The 18,363-nt window shown below is 50.4% G+C and overlaps 1 protein-coding gene across 9 annotated transcripts in view; it reads right to left on the bottom strand.

The window, feature by feature from the left end:
* Positions 1-18,363, bottom strand: part of ACACB (acetyl-CoA carboxylase beta) — a 2,187,049-nt gene that overhangs the window by 966,175 nt on the left and 1,202,511 nt on the right. For all 9 annotated transcript variants that reach the window (XM_085633342.1, XM_085633341.1, XM_085633344.1 and 6 more), the window contains one exon: positions 563-619. In XM_085633342.1, coding sequence (XP_085489468.1) covers positions 563-619 — 57 coding nt within the window. The remainder of the gene's footprint in view (positions 1-562; positions 620-18,363) is intronic.

Genomic DNA, 18,363 nt, shown 5'->3' with positions numbered 1-18,363 from the left:
CAGTCTAAAGATGAAGTCATAGAACGTTATTGTTCAGAAAAACCCTCCTTCTGCTCTCAGGACTAGAACAAGGTAAAGGTTCAATCCTAAAAGGATCGTTACTGTGCAGAGTAGGGGAGGTGATGTAGGTGAAAGGGAATGATGTTACCCGGGCCTATATTAGGGTACCTAAATGAAACATAACAGGGTCACCCCATCTTCATTGTACAAGGGCCTTTCAGATGGTTATAAGAAATGCATACCTGGGTTTAAGACCTAAAATAGGATCAGAAAATACTTCGTGGGAATGAAAATATTACATATTAAATCCTTAAACATTACACAGAGTGATAATATTCAATCATTATATTTTTGCTCGAAAACGTACCTGCACTGTAATTTGATATGAACAATTTATCAGATGCATATTTATTATTCAGTTTGAAAAACAATAAGATACAATCAGTCAAAATTACAGCTTCATTCTACCAGTTATTTTTACTTAACCTTTTGCTCATCCTTGAATAGGTAATATAAATGGTGACTTAAAACATTTACCACCCCGTCCAAGCCCACCATTTACCTGCTGTGCTATGAGGAATGTTATCCTCCGTAGGCCATATTCATCAAGGATATTTTTCTGCAACAAACATCAAAAATTAAAAACATTGTATAAGAAATTCACACCAGAATTTGAAGTTACCGAAAAAACAAATATCCATTTAGGTCAAATCTAATATGTTTTCTTTTCTCATGGGTACATTTAGCCTTGCTAAATTTGGAAACCTAAAAATGCATGCCTAGTTTTGTGTAGATGGCATCTCATGAGGTGATGGTTATGATTTCTGAGAATAGTAAGTGTCCTATGTGAGCTCAATCATGTATTTCTTAAAAATACTCATGGATTCGAGAAAAGAATGGATTACATAGAAATAACCTTAAATCTTGTAGGAGGTTGGATATGAAATATTCTTCAAGAAGCAAAATGGAACACAATAAATATTACAAATGCTTCACAAAAAGCTATTTACTAACCTTCGGTAAGTTCTTTCCTGGTAGAGAATACCCTAAGGCACCAAACTTGATCTAGAGAATTTTAAACAGCAATACTCTTGCATGCCAGAAGGTAGAGTCTTGCTCCTCTGCATCGGGTCAGCCAAGCCCCGTATGTGAAGCGAGGGCCACTACAAATGCACTACCTGTGCACGCTGACATCAGTTTCTTTCTGATCTCCATCTGTGCCACCAGACGCAGAGCCTACAAAATTGGACAGAAGCAGTGTGCAGAACTTTAGATTGGAATCTTATTAAATGGGCTGTTAGAGTCCATTCCACAGAACAGAGAGGTGCAGTCTCTATCAGAATAGGCATTACTGAAGGTAAGTAACTTGTTCTTCTGATAGATTCCCCACCTTGTGAACAGATACCAAAGCAGTTATTACATAAGAATGATCAGTACACACAACTCCTCAAATATAGATAATACAAATCAATTAAGTCATGGGATGCACAAACTCCATTCATGTGTATTCTTAAATACATAAAATGCACACAATTAAAATCAATGACCAAAACCAATTGCAAAAAGCAAACAATCTCACAGGAGCAGCCAATCTATGTAATACATATTGCACGGTCCCTTTTCAAATGTATTATGCATATGGATGAATTTAGAAAGGAATATGAGATATATATATATATATATAAACATTATGAAGAATTCCTCTGAAAACAAGATACTTGGTGTGTAAAATATAATTATTACAAATAAGATAAGAACTGAAAATTTGCCTCGCAAATTGTGATATGGTTTTATTGAACAAAATGAATTGACAAAAAAATAGAATGCGCATAGTAAGCAAACTTGTTGAAGGACATTAACGGGGACTGAAAAATGATTTGAAACAGGACCATGCAATATGCATTACATAGATTGTTAGGTCGTGCGAAATTGTTCCCTTTTTACAAACGGTTTTTGTAATTGATCTTAATTATGTGTATATTGGTTGTATTTTGTAGCCCTGAAGAAGGCTCTTGTAAGGAGACTAAATGAGATGGCTACATTGGAAAGAGCATATTTTAAGAAGATACAAATAAAGAAATCTTTTTAAGAAAACACATGGAGGGAGTTCGTGCATCCCATGACTTGATAGATTTGTATTATCTATATATGAGGAGTTATGTTGGCTGATCATTCGTATGCAATATTTATTTTGTAGCAGCCTGGTAGATGTCCAGGCATAACAAACCAGCGGGAAACAGAGGAGGTGGGATAGCGTTCCAATTAAAAAAGCACCGACCATGGAAAAAGTGTCTGGTGAATCTCTAGAATGGGCAGACACTCTGACTATCAAGGTATGCCACCACTCATCAAGTATAACTATCACCATTGTGTATCGCCCACCTAAATGCTCCCCACACTTTATAGATCTTCTGACAGAATGTGTATCCAATCTCTGATCACGCTTCCAACAACTCCTGGTGGTGGAAGATTTCAACTTCCACTGGGATCAACAACCCAAAGAGCCTCAGGCCCAACAACTGGAGGAGACATTCACCATCTTGGGCTTTCCCAGTTAGTAACAACTCCCACGCACAAGCAAGGACATACACTAGACCTGGTCTGGTCCACCACCCCCCTTCATGACACTAAAAGACATCACCCCTTGCGCTTGGTCTGACCACTTCTGTATCAATCTGCTACTTCCTTTCACCAAGCGCAACGCTCAACCCACCTCGGACTGGAAACACGTTCGTAAGTGGTCAAAAATAGAGGGCCCGCCACTAATAAGCTCCGTCCGAGACTGCCCACTTAAGAAGCCAGAGACAGCAGACATTGAAGAGTGGTCCGAAGCCATTTCCAGCCGGCTTCGTTCTGCCATCAATAAAATCGCCCCAGAAAGAAATATAAAAACTAGCAATAAAGTCAAAGGAGCCCTATGGTTCACAGAAGAACTCAGGGCCTTAAAACTTGTGCTCCGTCATCACGAACGACAGTGGCGCAAAAACTATGAACCTCAGGCCCTAGCAAAGTATAAAGTAAAAATAGCCATCTACAAAAAAGCGCTGCTCTGCGGGAAGGCGGACTATTATAAAAACAGGATCTTAGTAGCAACCAATAACCAAAAAGAAACGTTTAAAATACTGAAAGAACTAAGCCAAAAACAATCACTGTCGACGTCATCCAGCCAAGAACAATGCAATCACTTTCTTTCATATTTCTCCAATGTATCCAGGACATACTGACTGAGATTGACAATTCCACATTTAAGAAACCACCCAATGTAGAGGAGGCCTCTCAGGGAAAGAGAGTAGAAATCCTCTCATCCTTCCAAATCCTTCGACTTGGAAACCCTCAGACGCTTGACCAAGAAGATCAAATCTGGCTCACCGGCCGACCCCTGCCCCCCCAGAATTTTTAACTTTGCTCTCCCAGAAATTGAGGAGGAAATCTTCGCCCTGCTGAACTCCTCTCTAGAGATTGGGGAGGTCCCAATCTACTTTAAGGAAGCCAGAATTATCCCCCAACTCAAAAAGGCTGGTGCGGATACATCCAATATGAAAAATTACAGACCCATCTCCCAACTCCGCTTTCTCGCAAAAATCTTAGAGTAGCATGTCTTGCAAAATCTCTCCAGGTGCTTAGAGGATCACCACCTCCTGGGGGACAGGCAAGCCGGTTTCCGAGCTCACCATAGCACTGAATTGGTGATGCTATCGGTGCTTAACGATATCCAGCTGACTGCTGACAACAAAAAACCTTGCGTGCTGGTCCTCCTTGACCTGTAGGCAGCGTTCAACACGGTCAACCACGCCCTACTCCTGGAAAGATTACGAACAATTGGAATTGGGGGATCTGTCATACAATGGATCACCTCATTCTTGACGAACCGCACCCAAAGAATTCAGATGGGTGACTGGGTCTCAGAGAAGGGGCCTATTCCCTGTGGAGTGCCACAAGGGTCGGCGCTTTCACCCCTCCTATTTAACATTTACCTCAGTCCTCTAATTAATGCCCTCGCGGCTATGGAGTGCCAAGTTTTCAATTATGCAGACGATACACAGATCATCCTGCAAATTGAAAACACCCCTCCAGCACACTCCCGGACGAAAGAAGTTCTACGATTCACGGTCAACTGGATGACGGCCAACTCACTTAAGATTAATCCAGACAAAACCGAGGTCCTAGCCATGATGGATGTTCACAACCCCTGGAACTCCCTCTATTGGCCTCAGGAGCTGATCAACACTCCAGCCCCAGTCCCAGTGGTTAAAAGTCTGGGAATTAAAGTGGACGCCAAGCTTACATTGGCCAATCAAGTTTCCACGGTATTTGGTACCTGCGTGGGCCTACTCAGGCTACTAAAGAGACTCTCCCCTATCCTCTCATTCTCCACCAAAAGAACAGTTGTTACCGCCATGATCCTGGCCCGCCTTGACTATGCCAATTCACTTTACATTGGACTGCCAAACTCCCTAGTGGGCAAACTCCAGATAGTTATGAATGATGCCGCCAGGCTCATCTTCAAACTACCTAGGCACACGCGAGCATCACCTCTCCTGCAACGCCTCCATTGGCTACCCATAAAACAAAGGGCCAAATTTAAGGGCCTCTGTATCGTTAACAAGGCCATTCACGGCCAAGGCCCCGTGTAGATCAAACAACGACTTGTGAAATACGTGCCAGGCCGCTCACAAAGGTCCTCCACGGGGAGCTTTTTACAATGCCAACGTTTCAACTACGTCACCAAAGGAGGACGAGCCTTCTCCACCCTCCTACCCACTCTTTGGAACAGGCTGCCAAGCCAACTCGACGCGGAAAGCCACCTTCTTCCTTTCAGAAAACAACTAAAAACTATTCTTTTCACAGAAGCTTGGGCATAACTGTCGCCTAATTGCCTGGAACCATTGCTGTTCTTCTCGCAGCGCTTGGAGACCTTTTCGGTATTAAAAGCTCAACAAATCCAAATTAACATAACATAACATACCATGTGCCAGCCCCATAGACGCCGTCTTTGCTCTGGTAGAGTGCGTATGTAGCACAAGTTACTACTTGTGTAACAATATATCTGTAAGAGACATTAGTTAGTGATATATTCCTTACTTTAGAATATTCCCCAGGAGTCAGTCTGGATCCGGAAAGTTTTCTGCTTAGCAGTACCCCTGCACGCCAGTAGGTGGCGCCGTGCGGCTCTGCGCCCGTCACTGGAGTCGTGCGTACCAGGATGACGTCACAGAGGCTACTTAGGCGCCACCCATGCGCACTGACGTCAGTTCTGTACACATCTTTCTTTTTTTTTTAATCTTTAAATGTTATAATCATCATCCTTTGATCAGATCAATATTACACATAGTTATAAAAGTTAAATAAATAAACCCAAAATGAGATATCGTAGCGTATAATACATCATCCCAACATAATTCCATAATCATATATGATTAATGATAGAACGAAAATACAATTCGCCCATTCGTGGGAGGAACAAGATAAACATTCATGATAATCAGCGATCCCCCAAGTTCACTATGTTTAATACCTCGTTCCCATCCATCCACCTCTTCACAGACATCATACTTGAAAAACATGCTATTACACTAATTATAGCTATCTACAACTAGATTCTCTCCAACCTACATTTCAAATCTATTACTGGAGCCCATATGCGCTTCCCTAGTGTCAAGAATTCCTGTCATACAAGGGAAACACGCCCTTATGTAAACAGGAGAGCTGTTACATAACTCAAGGGAAACACGCCCTTATGTAAACAGGAGAGCTGTTACATAACTCAAGGGAAACACGCCCTTATGTAAACAGGAGAGCTGTTACATAACTCAAGGGAAACACGCCCTTATGTAAACAGGAGAGCTGTTACATAACTCAAGGAAAACACGCCCTATAAAGGGAGGAACCGGGAGGTACAAGGCTGTCGGATATTGTGTTTACACCGACGTACCTGCTTCGTGAAGAGCAGTGTTCCGGAGTGGTGCTCCAGTAAGGCAAGAACGGAGGTAGGTCGAGTCGTTACTCCCTGGGCCGTGTCTTGCCCCATCGTCACCTGTGAAAGACCCGGAAGCTCTACCGGTCAACCATTGAGCTTCGCTTTTTGACTCGGCTGAGTCCAAGCGCAGTGGCGCTTTTGCTGGTTGGAGTCGTAACTCCCAGCCCGACCAGAGAGACAGGGACTGCCAGCTGTAACGCACACCAGGAGGTGTTTGCCGCGTTACAGACTCGGAAGTCCACAGGATCGATCGAGCGGCTGCTCTCGGTTCAGTCTTCTTGCTTGTGATTGGGGTATCGGTGACGCATCACCAGGAGGTGACTCCGCGTCCCGGTGCAGTCTGAGGAAGAGGTTGAGTGGCTGCTCCCTTCAGGTAGAGACACCGGCTGGGTGTTTCCCTGACTCCTCGATTCTCCCCAACACTCTTCGTGCCCCTCACAGCCTACCGATTGGCATTGTCGGCCATTTCATTTCTGCCCTCTGTTGGCATACGCCGGGATCGGCGTATATGCAGAGGACGGTTAGGACCATCCGTGCTGTGGGCTGGTAACGTACTTAGCCTGGAGGATTCCAGTGACTATAACTCTTGTTTGTTCTTTGTATTTTATTTGCCTTCATTAAAAGAACTAACCCTTCACAAGTGGTTGCGTCCTCATTGTCGTGTCTGTTAAACGATCCTGAGACGTTCAGGGCGTTACAAAATATCCGACCTTAATAACACTAACTGTCTCCCGGTCGATAACAGACATGGCAACACTTGATGATGTGCTGGCTGCTTTAGCGGCCATGCAAGTTGAAGTGGCTGCCTCTAGGCAAGAAACAGCCGATGTAAAAGCCAGACTGGATGCTATCCAATTGGACCCGCTCACGCCCAGCACCTCCCTCACGAACCAGACCCCTGCGGTAGTAGTGGAAATGCCGGTAGCCATCCCCTTGGCAACACCAGAGAGGTACAGTGGGGATCCTAACACAGTGCAGGTATTCCTCACACAAGTGGCGCTACATTTATCGTGCAAACCAAAGGCGTTCCCCACGAGTCAGGCTCGTGTGGCTTTCCTTGTATCCTATTTGGCTGGAAACGCGGCACAATGGGCCGTACCTCTGGTGAGCAGGGACGACCCCCTCTTATGTGATTGGGGTGCTTTTCGCGAGGAATTCCTGAAGGTATTCGACAGAAGGGCTGACTCGTACACGGCGGACCGTGAAATGCTTGAGTTGAGACAGGGATCCAACGACCTGGTGCAGTATCTCAACGCGTTCCGAAGGCTGGTTGCGGAAACCAAGTGGCCTGTTGCTAAACAGACGGCGCTCTTCCATCAAGGGCTGTGCGATGAGCTCAAGGACGCCGTGGCTCATATTGACCCTCAACCCAAGACATGTGAGGGCCTTATCAACCTGGTATTACGGCTGGAACATAGGCTAAGTGAAAGAAAGGGGGATCATGGGAGAAAAGGAAAATCCCTTCCATCCTATGTGACGGTGGGAAGTCCTGAAACTTCCACCGCATCCAAGGGAGAACCCATGGACATCAGCGCAATACGAGCGAGCCTCACAGCCACGGAGAAAGAGTCACGCCGTAAACAAGGATTGTGCCTATATTGTGGCAAAAAAGGCCACTACGTACGTGAATGCCCTGCCAAACCGAAGACGTCACGTTATCGGGCCAACCGGTCGGTAACAGCCGTGGTGGACATACCGGCGGAAAACTAGAGGACTCCAAGACCAGAGAAGGGGCATCTCGGAGTCACTCATCCATCCCTTCACTTTCCAACTCGGTCACTAAGGGACAACGACACCTGTTTATCACGGTGCACGTGGGAGTGCATGACCAGTGGATACCCGTTGTGGCCATGGTGGATTCAGGGGCCACTGGCATGTTTATGGACCACAACGAGGCATGCAGGCTAGGGCTAGTGCTTCTTCCCAAAGCAGTACCCGAAGACGTCTATGCGGTAGACGGAAGGCGATTGGTGACGGGGCCCATCGGACAGCACACGGGGGTCCTTCCGATGAGATATGGGAGGAACCATTTGGAACAAATCGATTTTAACATCATCCGAGCGCCCCAATATGGCGTCATATTGGGATTGCCGTGGCTACAGAAACACAACCCCTTTGTGGATTGGCCAACACATCGCATCGAAATGACGTCACCGTATTGCATCCTGCATTGTGGAATAAGAACGGAATCCCTTGACGCAGATGAGAGCGGGAGTCAGACGGTGGCTACAGCGGCAGAAAAAGATGTGGCTCTCCCCCAGGCTTATCACAGTTTTGAGGATGTATTTGATGAGGTGAAGGCGGAAGTGCTACCACCACATAGACAGTTTGACTGCCAGATCGACCTGGTGCCAGGGGCCAGCGTTCCCAGCGGCAGGCTGTATGCCCTGACGGAGCCTGAAAACGTGCATCTCCGGGGGTACCTGGATAAACTCCTCAAGCTAGGATTCATCCGCCCGTCCAAGTCTCCGGCCGCCTCGCCACTCTTCTTCATCCCGAAGGCTAATGGGGAGCTGAGAGCCTGTGTGGACTTTAGGGCATTGAATGCGATAACCATAAAAAATCGGTACCCCTTGCCTCTCATCAGTGTACTTCTGGAACAGGTCAAGAAAGCTCGTATCTACACCAAGTTGGATTTGAAAGGGGCATACCATCTGGTGCGCATGAGGGACGGAGACGAGTGGAAGACCGCCTTTAAGACCAGGTTCGGCCTTTTTGAGTACCTCGTCATGCCGTTCGGTCTGTGCAACGCCCCGGCAGCCTTTCAGTACTTTTTGAATGAGGTATTCAGAGAGGAGTTGGATATCTACGTGGTCGTATATATCGACGACATCCTCATCTATTCGTCCAGTGTGGAGGAGCACGTACACCACGTCAAAGCTGTGCTCCAAAAGCTGAGGGAAAACATGCTGTTTTGTAAACTCAGCAAGTGTGACTTCCACGTCACATCCGTGGAATTCCTCGGAGTGATGCTGAGTCCAGAGGGACAGGAGATGGCAGAACGAAAGATCAAGGCGGTGAAAGAATGGCCGGTGCCCCAAAGCGTGAAGGACGTCCAAAGTTTCATTGGCTTCGCCAACTTTTACAGGCGGTTTATAGATGGATTTTCAGGAGTGGTGGCCCCAATCACACAGCTACTGAGGAAGTCCAAGAAGTTTGTCTGGTCCCCTGAAGCGAACAAAGCCTTTGAGGCCCTGAAAAGCGCCTTTGGTAAGGCGCCGGTGTTGGCTCACCCCGATCCGGATCTCCCCTACGTGGTGGAAGCGGACGCGTCGGATGTGGCGCTGGGGGCTATCTTGTCCCAACGCAACCACGACACAGGGGTGCTTCATCCCGTTGCGTACATGTCCCGCAAACTCAACGACGCCGAACGCAACTACCATATTGCGGAGAAGGAGCTTCTCGCAATCAAGGACGCCTTCACCGAATGGAGGCATTGGTTGATGGGGGCAAGACATGTGGTATCGGTGTACACGGACCATCGGAACCTACAGTTCATGACGGCCACTAGACACCTTTCTCCCAGGCAGCTGCGGTGGATGATCTTCTTTGCGGGGTTCAACTTCCGCATCACATATCGGCCGGGGACGGAAAACCGGAAGGCGGACGCCCTGTCCCGTCAATCTGCAGTTAAGGAACCATTGCCTGCAACCGAGCGTTCCATCATTTCCCCGAGGATGGTATTGGGGGTTATCCAACCGGATACTTTCCTGAGGGGAATAAAGAGAGGGATCAGGTCATTCGCATGGCGGAGGTGGCTCCTCAGTCACAGAGAATGGCAGCTGAAGGACGGTATACCCCTGAAGGGCAGGTGCCTATTGATACCCACGCCTAGGCTAAGGAAACAAGCATTCATCTGGTGCCATGACTCTCCATGCGCAGGTCATTTGGGCTTTGAAAAAAACGGTGGCTAGCATGGGACGGCATTTCTGGTGGCCAACCATGAGAGTGGATGGCAGGAGGTGGGGACAGGATTGTCCTACGTGTGCTACCATGAAGGCCGACCATGGCCGAACCCAAGGGCTCTTACATCCACTTCCGACCCCGGATAGACCATGGGATAGCATATCACTGGACTTCGTGGTGGGCCTACCGGTAGACCAGGGGATGACGGCAATACTGGTGGTGGTGGATTACTTGACGAAAATGGGGCACTTCATCCCCTGCAAGAGAGTCCCTACGGCCGGGGAATTGGCGTCACTACTCCTAAAGAATGTGGTACGACTGCATGGATTACCTGGGGTGATCGTGTCGGACCGGGGGTCGCAGTTTACTGCGCAATTCTGGAAGACTTGGTGCACTGCGCTGCATGTTAAGACCGCCCTGTCCACCAGCTACCACCCTCAAACGGACGGCCAAACCGAGCGCCTGAACCAAACGCTCAAACAGTATCTGCGATGTTTTGTGGACCAGGGCAGGGAAGAATGGGTCGACTTGCTATGGGTTGCAGAGATAGCCTATAACAACGCCACTCACAGCTCCACACAGTCATCTCCGTTCTATAGCAACTATGGCCAACATCCCAGGTTCTTGCCATTTCTACATCCGTTCAGAGAGGACAGGATTCCCGCCACAGCGGACAGGGTGGCACACATAAAAGACACGTTGATGCGCTCAAGGGCTGTCCTAATAGAGGCCAAGAGAAGATACAAGGCTGCGGCAGATAGGAAGAGAAGGCCCGGGCCACTGTACCGCACTGGAGACTACGTCTGGATATCCACAAGAAACATGAGGTTTCGAAAGAACAGTGTGTTCCATCCCAAGTACATGGGCCCCTATCGAATTACCAAGTGTATGGGTCCCGTGAACGTGAAGGTGTGCTTGCCCCAGTCATTGCGGATACACCCTGTCTTTCATGTATCATTGCTCAAACCAGCACCCTCCAAGCCGTCTGGGACACCTAGGCCGGTATGCGTGGAGTCGGAGGTGGAGTATGAAGTGTCGGGCATACGGGCGTCCAAATGGCGCAGGGGGAAGCTGTGGTACCTGGTTGCGTGGAAAGGCTATGGCCCGGAGGAGCATTCATGGGAACCGGCTGAAGGGGTTCATGCTTCGCGCTTGGTCTCCTTGTTCCATCGGCGTTTTCCTGCCAGTGCTGGACCCGTGGGGAGCCGCTGAGAGGGAGGATGTACTGTCAAGAATTCCTGTCATACAAGGGAAACACGCCCTTATGTAAACAGGAGAGCTGTTACATAACTCAAGGGAAACACGCCCTTATGTAAACAGGAGAGCTGTTACATAACTCAAGGGAAACACGCCCTTATGTAAACAGGAGAGCTGTTACATAACTCAAGGGAAACACGCCCTTATGTAAACAGGAGAGCTGTTACATAACTCAAGGAAAACACGCCCTATAAAGGGAGGAACCGGGAGGTACAAGGCTGTCGGATATTGTGTTTACACCGACGTACCTGCTTCGTGAAGAGCAGTGTTCCGGAGTGGTGCTCCAGTAAGGCAAGAACGGAGGTAGGTCGAGTCGTTACTCCCTGGGCCGTGTCTTGCCCCATCGTCACCTGTGAAGGACCCGGAAGCTCTACCGGTCAACCATTGAGCTTCGCTTTTTGACTCGGCTGAGTCCAAGCGCAGTGGCGCTTTTGCTGGTTGGAGTCGTAACTCCCAGCCCGACCAGAGACACAGGGACTGCCAGCTGTAACGCACACCAGGAGGTGTTTGCCGCGTTACAGACTCGGAAGTCCACAGGATCGATCGAGCGGCTGCTCTCGGTTCAGTCTTCTTGCTTGTGATTGGGGTATCGGTGACGCATCACCAGGAGGTGACTCCGCGTCCCGGTGCAGTCTGAGGAAGAGGTTGAGCGGCTGCTCCCTTCAGGTAGAGACACCGGCTGGGTGTTTCCCTGACTCCTCGATTCTCCCCAACACTCTTCGTGCCCCTCACAGCCTACCGATTGGCATTGTCGGCCATTTCATTTCTGCCCTCTGTTGGCATACGCCGGGATCGGCGTATATGCAGAGGACGGTTAGGACCATCCGTGCTGTGGGCTGGTAACGTACTTAGCCTGGAGGATTCCAGTGACTATAACTCTTGTTTGTTCTTTGTATTTTATTTGCCTTCATTAAAAGAACTAACCCTTCACAAGTGGTTGCGTCCTCATTGTCGTGTCTGTTAAACGATCCTGAGACGTTCAGGGCGTTACACCTAGCTGCCTTGCTTTCCATCCTTTTTTTTCATATAATCCTTTTTCTAAACTATATATAGCCAACAGCCGCGACAGCCATTGTTGAAACATGGGGGGGTCGGGATCCTTCCATGCTGATGCTATGCAAATCCTGATGATAGCCGTTGCCATAAAGAGAAATTCATGATGAGCTACAAGGGCACCATCTCTAGCCACCCCCAGGAGCACTAGTTCATTAGTAAGTCTTGTTTGAATGCCCAAGGTCTGTCCCATAAAGAGCTCTATTGCCGTTTTCAAGGGGGTCAGCATTGGACATGAGGCAAACATATGGATCGTGTCAGCTTCTGTGCTTTGACAGCGCGGGCAGCAAATACCGCTTGTCCCCCCCAACGAGCTATTCTTGCTGGTGGTGGTGTTGTCTGTGAGCACCTGCACTACACTTCCCCAGACAGAGGGAAGGAATGCCTTCAGTGCAAGCCGGATCGCCCACAGCTCCAGAAGGTTGATATGGAGCCGGGACTCCGCCGGAGACCAGAGGCATCTGATCTCCGCCTCGCCCATGTGGCCACCCCAACCCAGGAGGGACGCATCCATCACTACTGTGTGCTCCGGTTGGGGAAGGAAGAGGGATCTGCCACTGACCCAATCGCGATCCGTGAGCCACCACTGCAACTGTCGTGCAGCGCCCTCCGAGATCTGGACGAGATCGGACAGGTTGCCCTGATGCTGTGCCCACTGTAACTTCAGGTCCCACTGCAGAGTCTGCATATGCCATCTGGCATGCGGCACCAGCAGGATGCAGGAGAATATCGGGCCCTGAAGCCGGATAGTCATCCTGACTGAAATCCGAGATAGAGGCTGAAAAAGCAGAACAATAGCCTGAATATCCCAGACTCGCTGTTCTGGAGGATAAACCCGAAACAGCGTCGAATCCAGAACCGCTCCGATGAAAGGGAGCTTCTGAGAGGGACCCAGGTACGACTTTGGCACATTGATGGAGAACCCCAGCAGATGCAGGAGGTCGGCCGTAGTCTGGAGGTGGGAGACAACTGCCTGGGGCGAGCCTGCCTTCAACAGCCAGTCGTCGAGATAGGGGAAGACTGACACCCCTGACCTGCGCAGATGAGCTGAGACCACCGCCATCACTTTTGTGAACACCCGAGGGGCGCTGGTAAGGCCGAAGGGGAGCATGGCAAACTGAAAATGCTCCTGGCCTACCGTGAACCGCAGGTAACGCCGGTGGGCTGGCAGGACGGGAATGTGAAAATAAGCATCCTGCGCTACCATCCAGGGCAGACAGGACCTGAGCCAGAGTCAGCATCTTGAACTGCTCCTTCCGGAGGAAGCGATTGACGTCCCAAAGGTCCAAGATAGGGTGCATGCCCCCCTTGTCCTTCTTGGGGTAAAGTAGTGGGAATAGCAACCACTCTCTACTTCCTGATCAGGAACGTACTCTATGGCCCCCTTGGCCAGGAGGGTCGTGACTTCCTGACGGAGGAGAGCCAAATGATCCCCCGACATGCGGAGGTGCCGAGGTGGCATGGCTGGAGGGGAGGACAGAAAGGGGAGCGAGTAACCTTGGCAGATTATCTGCAGCACCCACTTGTCCGAAGTGATACCGCACCAGTGGTGGAGGTGGTGACGGACCCTGCCTCCTACTGGCGTGGGGGGCCCCTGAAGCTCTGATTAGGAAGGCTTAGAGGTGGAAGCAGCGGGTGCAGAGGTGGACTGCCCTGCCCGCTGGTTACCAGACCCGCCCCTGCGGAAGCCACGTCCGCGGCCACGCTGAGGCAGGTTCTGCACAGGCTTTGCCGAGGAGCGCATCTGGGTGCCTTTACCCTGGCCACGACAGGAACAAAACCCAGGCGTGGCAGGGCTCTTAGTGGAAAGACTCAAAGACTTAGCCATGGCCCGTGAGTCCTTAAAGAGGTCCAGGGCACTGTCCGCCTTGTCGCCAAAGAGGCGACAGCCATCAAAGGGCATGTCCATGAGCGAGCTCTGGACATCAAGCGAGAAACCGGTAGACCGCAACAGGCATGACGCCGCAACGCCACAGTCGTGGAAATCGCCCTGCCCAAGGAATCAGCCATGTCCAGACCATACCTGATGGCAAACTTCGCCGCATCCTTGCCCTCCGCAATCGCTTGGGAAAGGACGGCCTGGACCTCTTCAGAACACTGAGGCAGGACCTCTGCTACCGTATCCCACACGGCGTGGGAGCACCGGCCCAACAAGTAGGCGGTATTAACTGACCGCAACCCCAAGCTGGCCGAGGAGAACAACCTCTTGCCATATTAGTCCAGCTTCATAGAGTCCTTATCCGGCGGAGCCGTGGGAAAGGCACTCTGCGACGTCGAGGCCTGAATGACCAGGCTCTCAGGCGTGGGGTGAGTGGTCAAGAAGGCAGGGTCACCAGGTGCCGGGCGATGACGCCTAGCGATGTTCTTATCCACCGGTGCACTCGAGGCCGGCCGCAACCAAGTGCCCAAGAGGACTTCGGTAAGGGCCTCATTGAAAGGGAGCAGCGGTTCCGACGACATAGATGCCGTCTGGAGCACCTCCATATGGAGATTGGTCTTAAGGGCCACCGTAGGGAGGTCGAGATGGAGAGCCTCCGCAGCTCGGCGCAGCCCCATAGTGTAGGAAGCGCCCTTCTCCATAGTAGGTGGAGGGGAGGCAAAACCCGGGTCAGAAGACACATTAAGTTCACCCGCATCTTGAAGGTCATCCACCCAATCCTGCTCGGAGTCACACTGCCGCGCAAGGGGGTCCTCGGAGCCGTCCCAGTCCTCATCCGGCTCCGGGGTAGAAGGAGCCGGCCGCGGCGGCAGGACCGGAGCCAGAGCTGGGGCCAGCGGCGCCGGGAGTGGCCCCGGCCAGGGCCGACCCGGAACCGCATCTCAATGAGGATCCCAGGTCGGAACGAAATGGTCTGAGAACCGGGGCAGGAGCGGGATAAACAGCACCCAGTGCGGCGCCTATGCTGGAGCCAGGGGCGGCGCTGGGGGCTGGAGCTAAGGGCAGCGCCAGAGCCAGCGGTGCTGCACCTTGTGGCGCCGGAGCCGTGGGCGCTGGCTCCAGGGCCGGCGCCAGAGGCGGTGCCGCCGGGTCAACAGGATCTGGACATGATCCGTGGGGCCCGCAGGCGCGCCGGCGGGAGCCCGAGGCCTAAACAGGCGGTCTATGGAAACAAGAAACTCTTGCATCTGTTCGGGAGTCGCCGACGGACCCGGGAATAGCGGGTAGGCCGCGGGACTCCCAGGCACTGGAGGAGCCGCAGAGGCGGAGCCCCTGTCCCCCTCATCTGCCTCCGGGGAGCGACGGGGGGACGTTGGAGAGCGAACACGCTTCTTCAACTTCTTCTTATGGCGTTGCTTACCGGAATCTGAAGGTGAAGGCGAGGAGCGACGGTTCCATTCCCACGAGCGGTCCCGCGAACGGCCCCTAGACCCGGAGCAGCGGTGAGAGGAGTGCTGGACCTCCAGCAACTTCCGGCGCCGCTCCCGCAAGGCCTTCGGGGCCATGGCACGGCAGTCCAGACAATCCCGGGAGTCATGGTCGGTCTCCAGGCAGTAGAGGCAGACATCATGGGGGTCCGTCATCGACATGTTACGGCGGCACGACCCACAAGACTTAAAGCCAGGCATCCCTACGTGCACCAGGAGACAAGAGGAGACAAAAGTCTCAAAAAAGTGGTCAAAAATTGACCGGGGTACGTGCTCAATCCAGATCTGCGCTTTCGGCGTGGAAAAAGAAAGAACTGACGTCAGCGCGCATGGGTGGCGCAAGTAGCCTCCGTGACGTCATCCCGGCGCGCACGACGCCAGTGACGGGCGCGGAGCCGCAAGGCGCCAACTACTGGCGCGCAGGGGTACTGCTAAGCAGAAAACTTTCCGGATCCAGACTGACGCCTGGGGAATATTCTAAGGTAAGGAATCTATCACTAACGTGTCTCTTTCAGATAGCCCATTACATATAATTATGCTTTGGATGATTCATCTGGAAATGTTTCTCTTCTGCATCGCTTTCCCCCTTTTCTGCTCATGAAAAGCCATCAAATAATTGATCATCTATTCAATGGTGCCTAATGAGAACAATATAAAAGCTAAGGGCCCCTCTTAGGATCAAGACGGTAGAGCCATTCCTCTTCATTGTAAGAATGAAGCGAAGCGTAGAATGACAGCAAAGTGATGGACTGACCTATGTGAAAAGGTGTGCCGCCCTTTGGGTGGAATGTAGCCTTTTCCAAAGGACCAGTTTATCTGAAAAGAAGGTGGTGTATGGTTGCTGAACACAAAGCCTGGAGTTCGCTCACTTGTCAAGCAGAAGTGACCATGATGAGTAACAGTGTTTTAGTAAACAGGCGCAACGAGCAGCTGCACATTGGTTCGAATGGAGCACACATCAGGAATGTGAGAACCAAATTAAGGTCCCATTGAGACAACACAAAGGGTGGTGGCGAGAACATGTGCATCAGCCCTTTCAAGAGCCTATCAAAACAGAAGATTTGAAGAGCGATGGCTGATTAGGCAACCATAAAAAGGCCTAAGGGTAACCTTTAACTGTAGCCACAGCAAGGTCTTACTGGGCCAATAAAAAACAGAACAATAAAATATCAGCTATCTGTAAAAGGCTGAATGTTACGGGAGAAACACCAAATATCCTGTATAGGTTGTTTTGAGGGAGGGACGTGTGGTTGCACGATGACACCCACTACTTCAGGAAGAAGGTCGGAGGACACCAACTGTCACTGTTCAATCTCCACACATGGAGGTGTAGGTTGGGCAGACTCAGGTGCATGGCCCGCTCTGCTAATGTGACAGGAGGTCCTCCTAAAGGGGCAGCCGGATCCGAGGACATAAGGCCATGGCCAAAAGTTCCAGGTCCTACATCTCTTCACCCAGTTTAGAGATGCTTGGATGACTTGGGCCAAGTCGCTCCTGATCTTCTTCAACACTCTGGGCAGGGGCAGAAAGGCAAATAGGAGTCCTGAAATGTAATCAAGGCAGAAACAATCTCCTAGAGACAACCGTCTTGGGAACTCCACTGTGCAGAAGCAAGGACACTGTGCATTTGTTGTGGTGGTGAATAGATCGAACCAAGTTCTCACCATTGTTGGAAGATGCCCTGTACCACCTAAAAGTGTAGATGTTATTCGTGATATAATAGGCAATGTAGCCAGAGTTCATCTGCTCTGGCCTTTATAGATCCTGACAGCCACTTCCAGAAATGTAGTACTTCCTAGCACATGACCCACAACCCCAAGACTTCCCTGTTTGTATCAGTACCACAAGGCAGTTGTGTTGCCCTGAGAACTTGCACCCATTCCCATTTGATGCTCAGAAGGAACGCCTTCAATGTCAAGCGAATCAACCATAAAACCAGCAGGCTGATTTGGAGGCGAGTCTCCACCAGAGGCCAGAGACCTCTGAACGTTAGCTCTGGGTGGGCTAGGGTGAAGGGTCCGCCATTGGTCCAATTGAGATTGAGCAGCCACCACTGCAAATCTTTTGCAGTCTCCTCTGACACCTGGATAGAGTCTGACAGGTTCCCTAGGTGTTGAGCCCACTGAGACTTCAGATCCCACTGCAGAGCCCGCAGTGCCACATGGTGTGGTTCACAAGCAGGATGCAGGAGGCTAAGACGCCTCAGAGCTGTTCTCACTGAGACCCAGGTCAAAGGTTGAAACATCGGGATAGCCCAAATGTCCTGGAATCGTTGAGGCAACAAATGTTTGAAGAGCAAAGTATCCAGGATGGCTCCTATGAAGAGGAGCCTTTGTGAAGGAGCCTAGTGTTCGGCATGATGATGGAAAAACCCAACTATGTTGACAAGTTAGCTGTTGTCTGCAGGTGGTTTCTGACTGAGGCAAGACTCTCTCCAGCAGCCAGGTGTTACGGTATGGGAAGACTGGTATTCTCAACCTCTGCAGATAGACCAAGACCACCACCATCAACTAAGGCGCACTGGTAAAGCCAAATCGGAATTTTGCAAACTGGAAGTGTGCTTGACCTAATTAAAATCGCAGGTAACATCTGTGGGATTGCAGCACAGGGATATGGAAATAGGTGTCCTGCAAACCCAATGCTAGCATTCTGTCTCCAGAATCAAGGGCAGACAGAACTTGAGCAAGGAAGAGCATCTTGAACTTGCCCTTCCGAAGGAAGAAGTTCAGAGAGTGAAGATCTACGATGGCGGGGAAGCCCTCCAACCTTTTCCGGCAACAGAAAATAATGGAAAGAGCAAGTCC

The sequence above is a fragment of the Triturus cristatus genome, chromosome 11 (genome assembly GCF_964204655.1).
Source record: "Triturus cristatus chromosome 11, aTriCri1.1, whole genome shotgun sequence".
NCBI classification, from domain to species: domain Eukaryota; kingdom Metazoa; phylum Chordata; class Amphibia; order Caudata; family Salamandridae; genus Triturus; species Triturus cristatus.
Note: the sequence above shows the minus strand (reverse complement) of the source record. Positions and strands in the feature narration are given on the sequence as shown.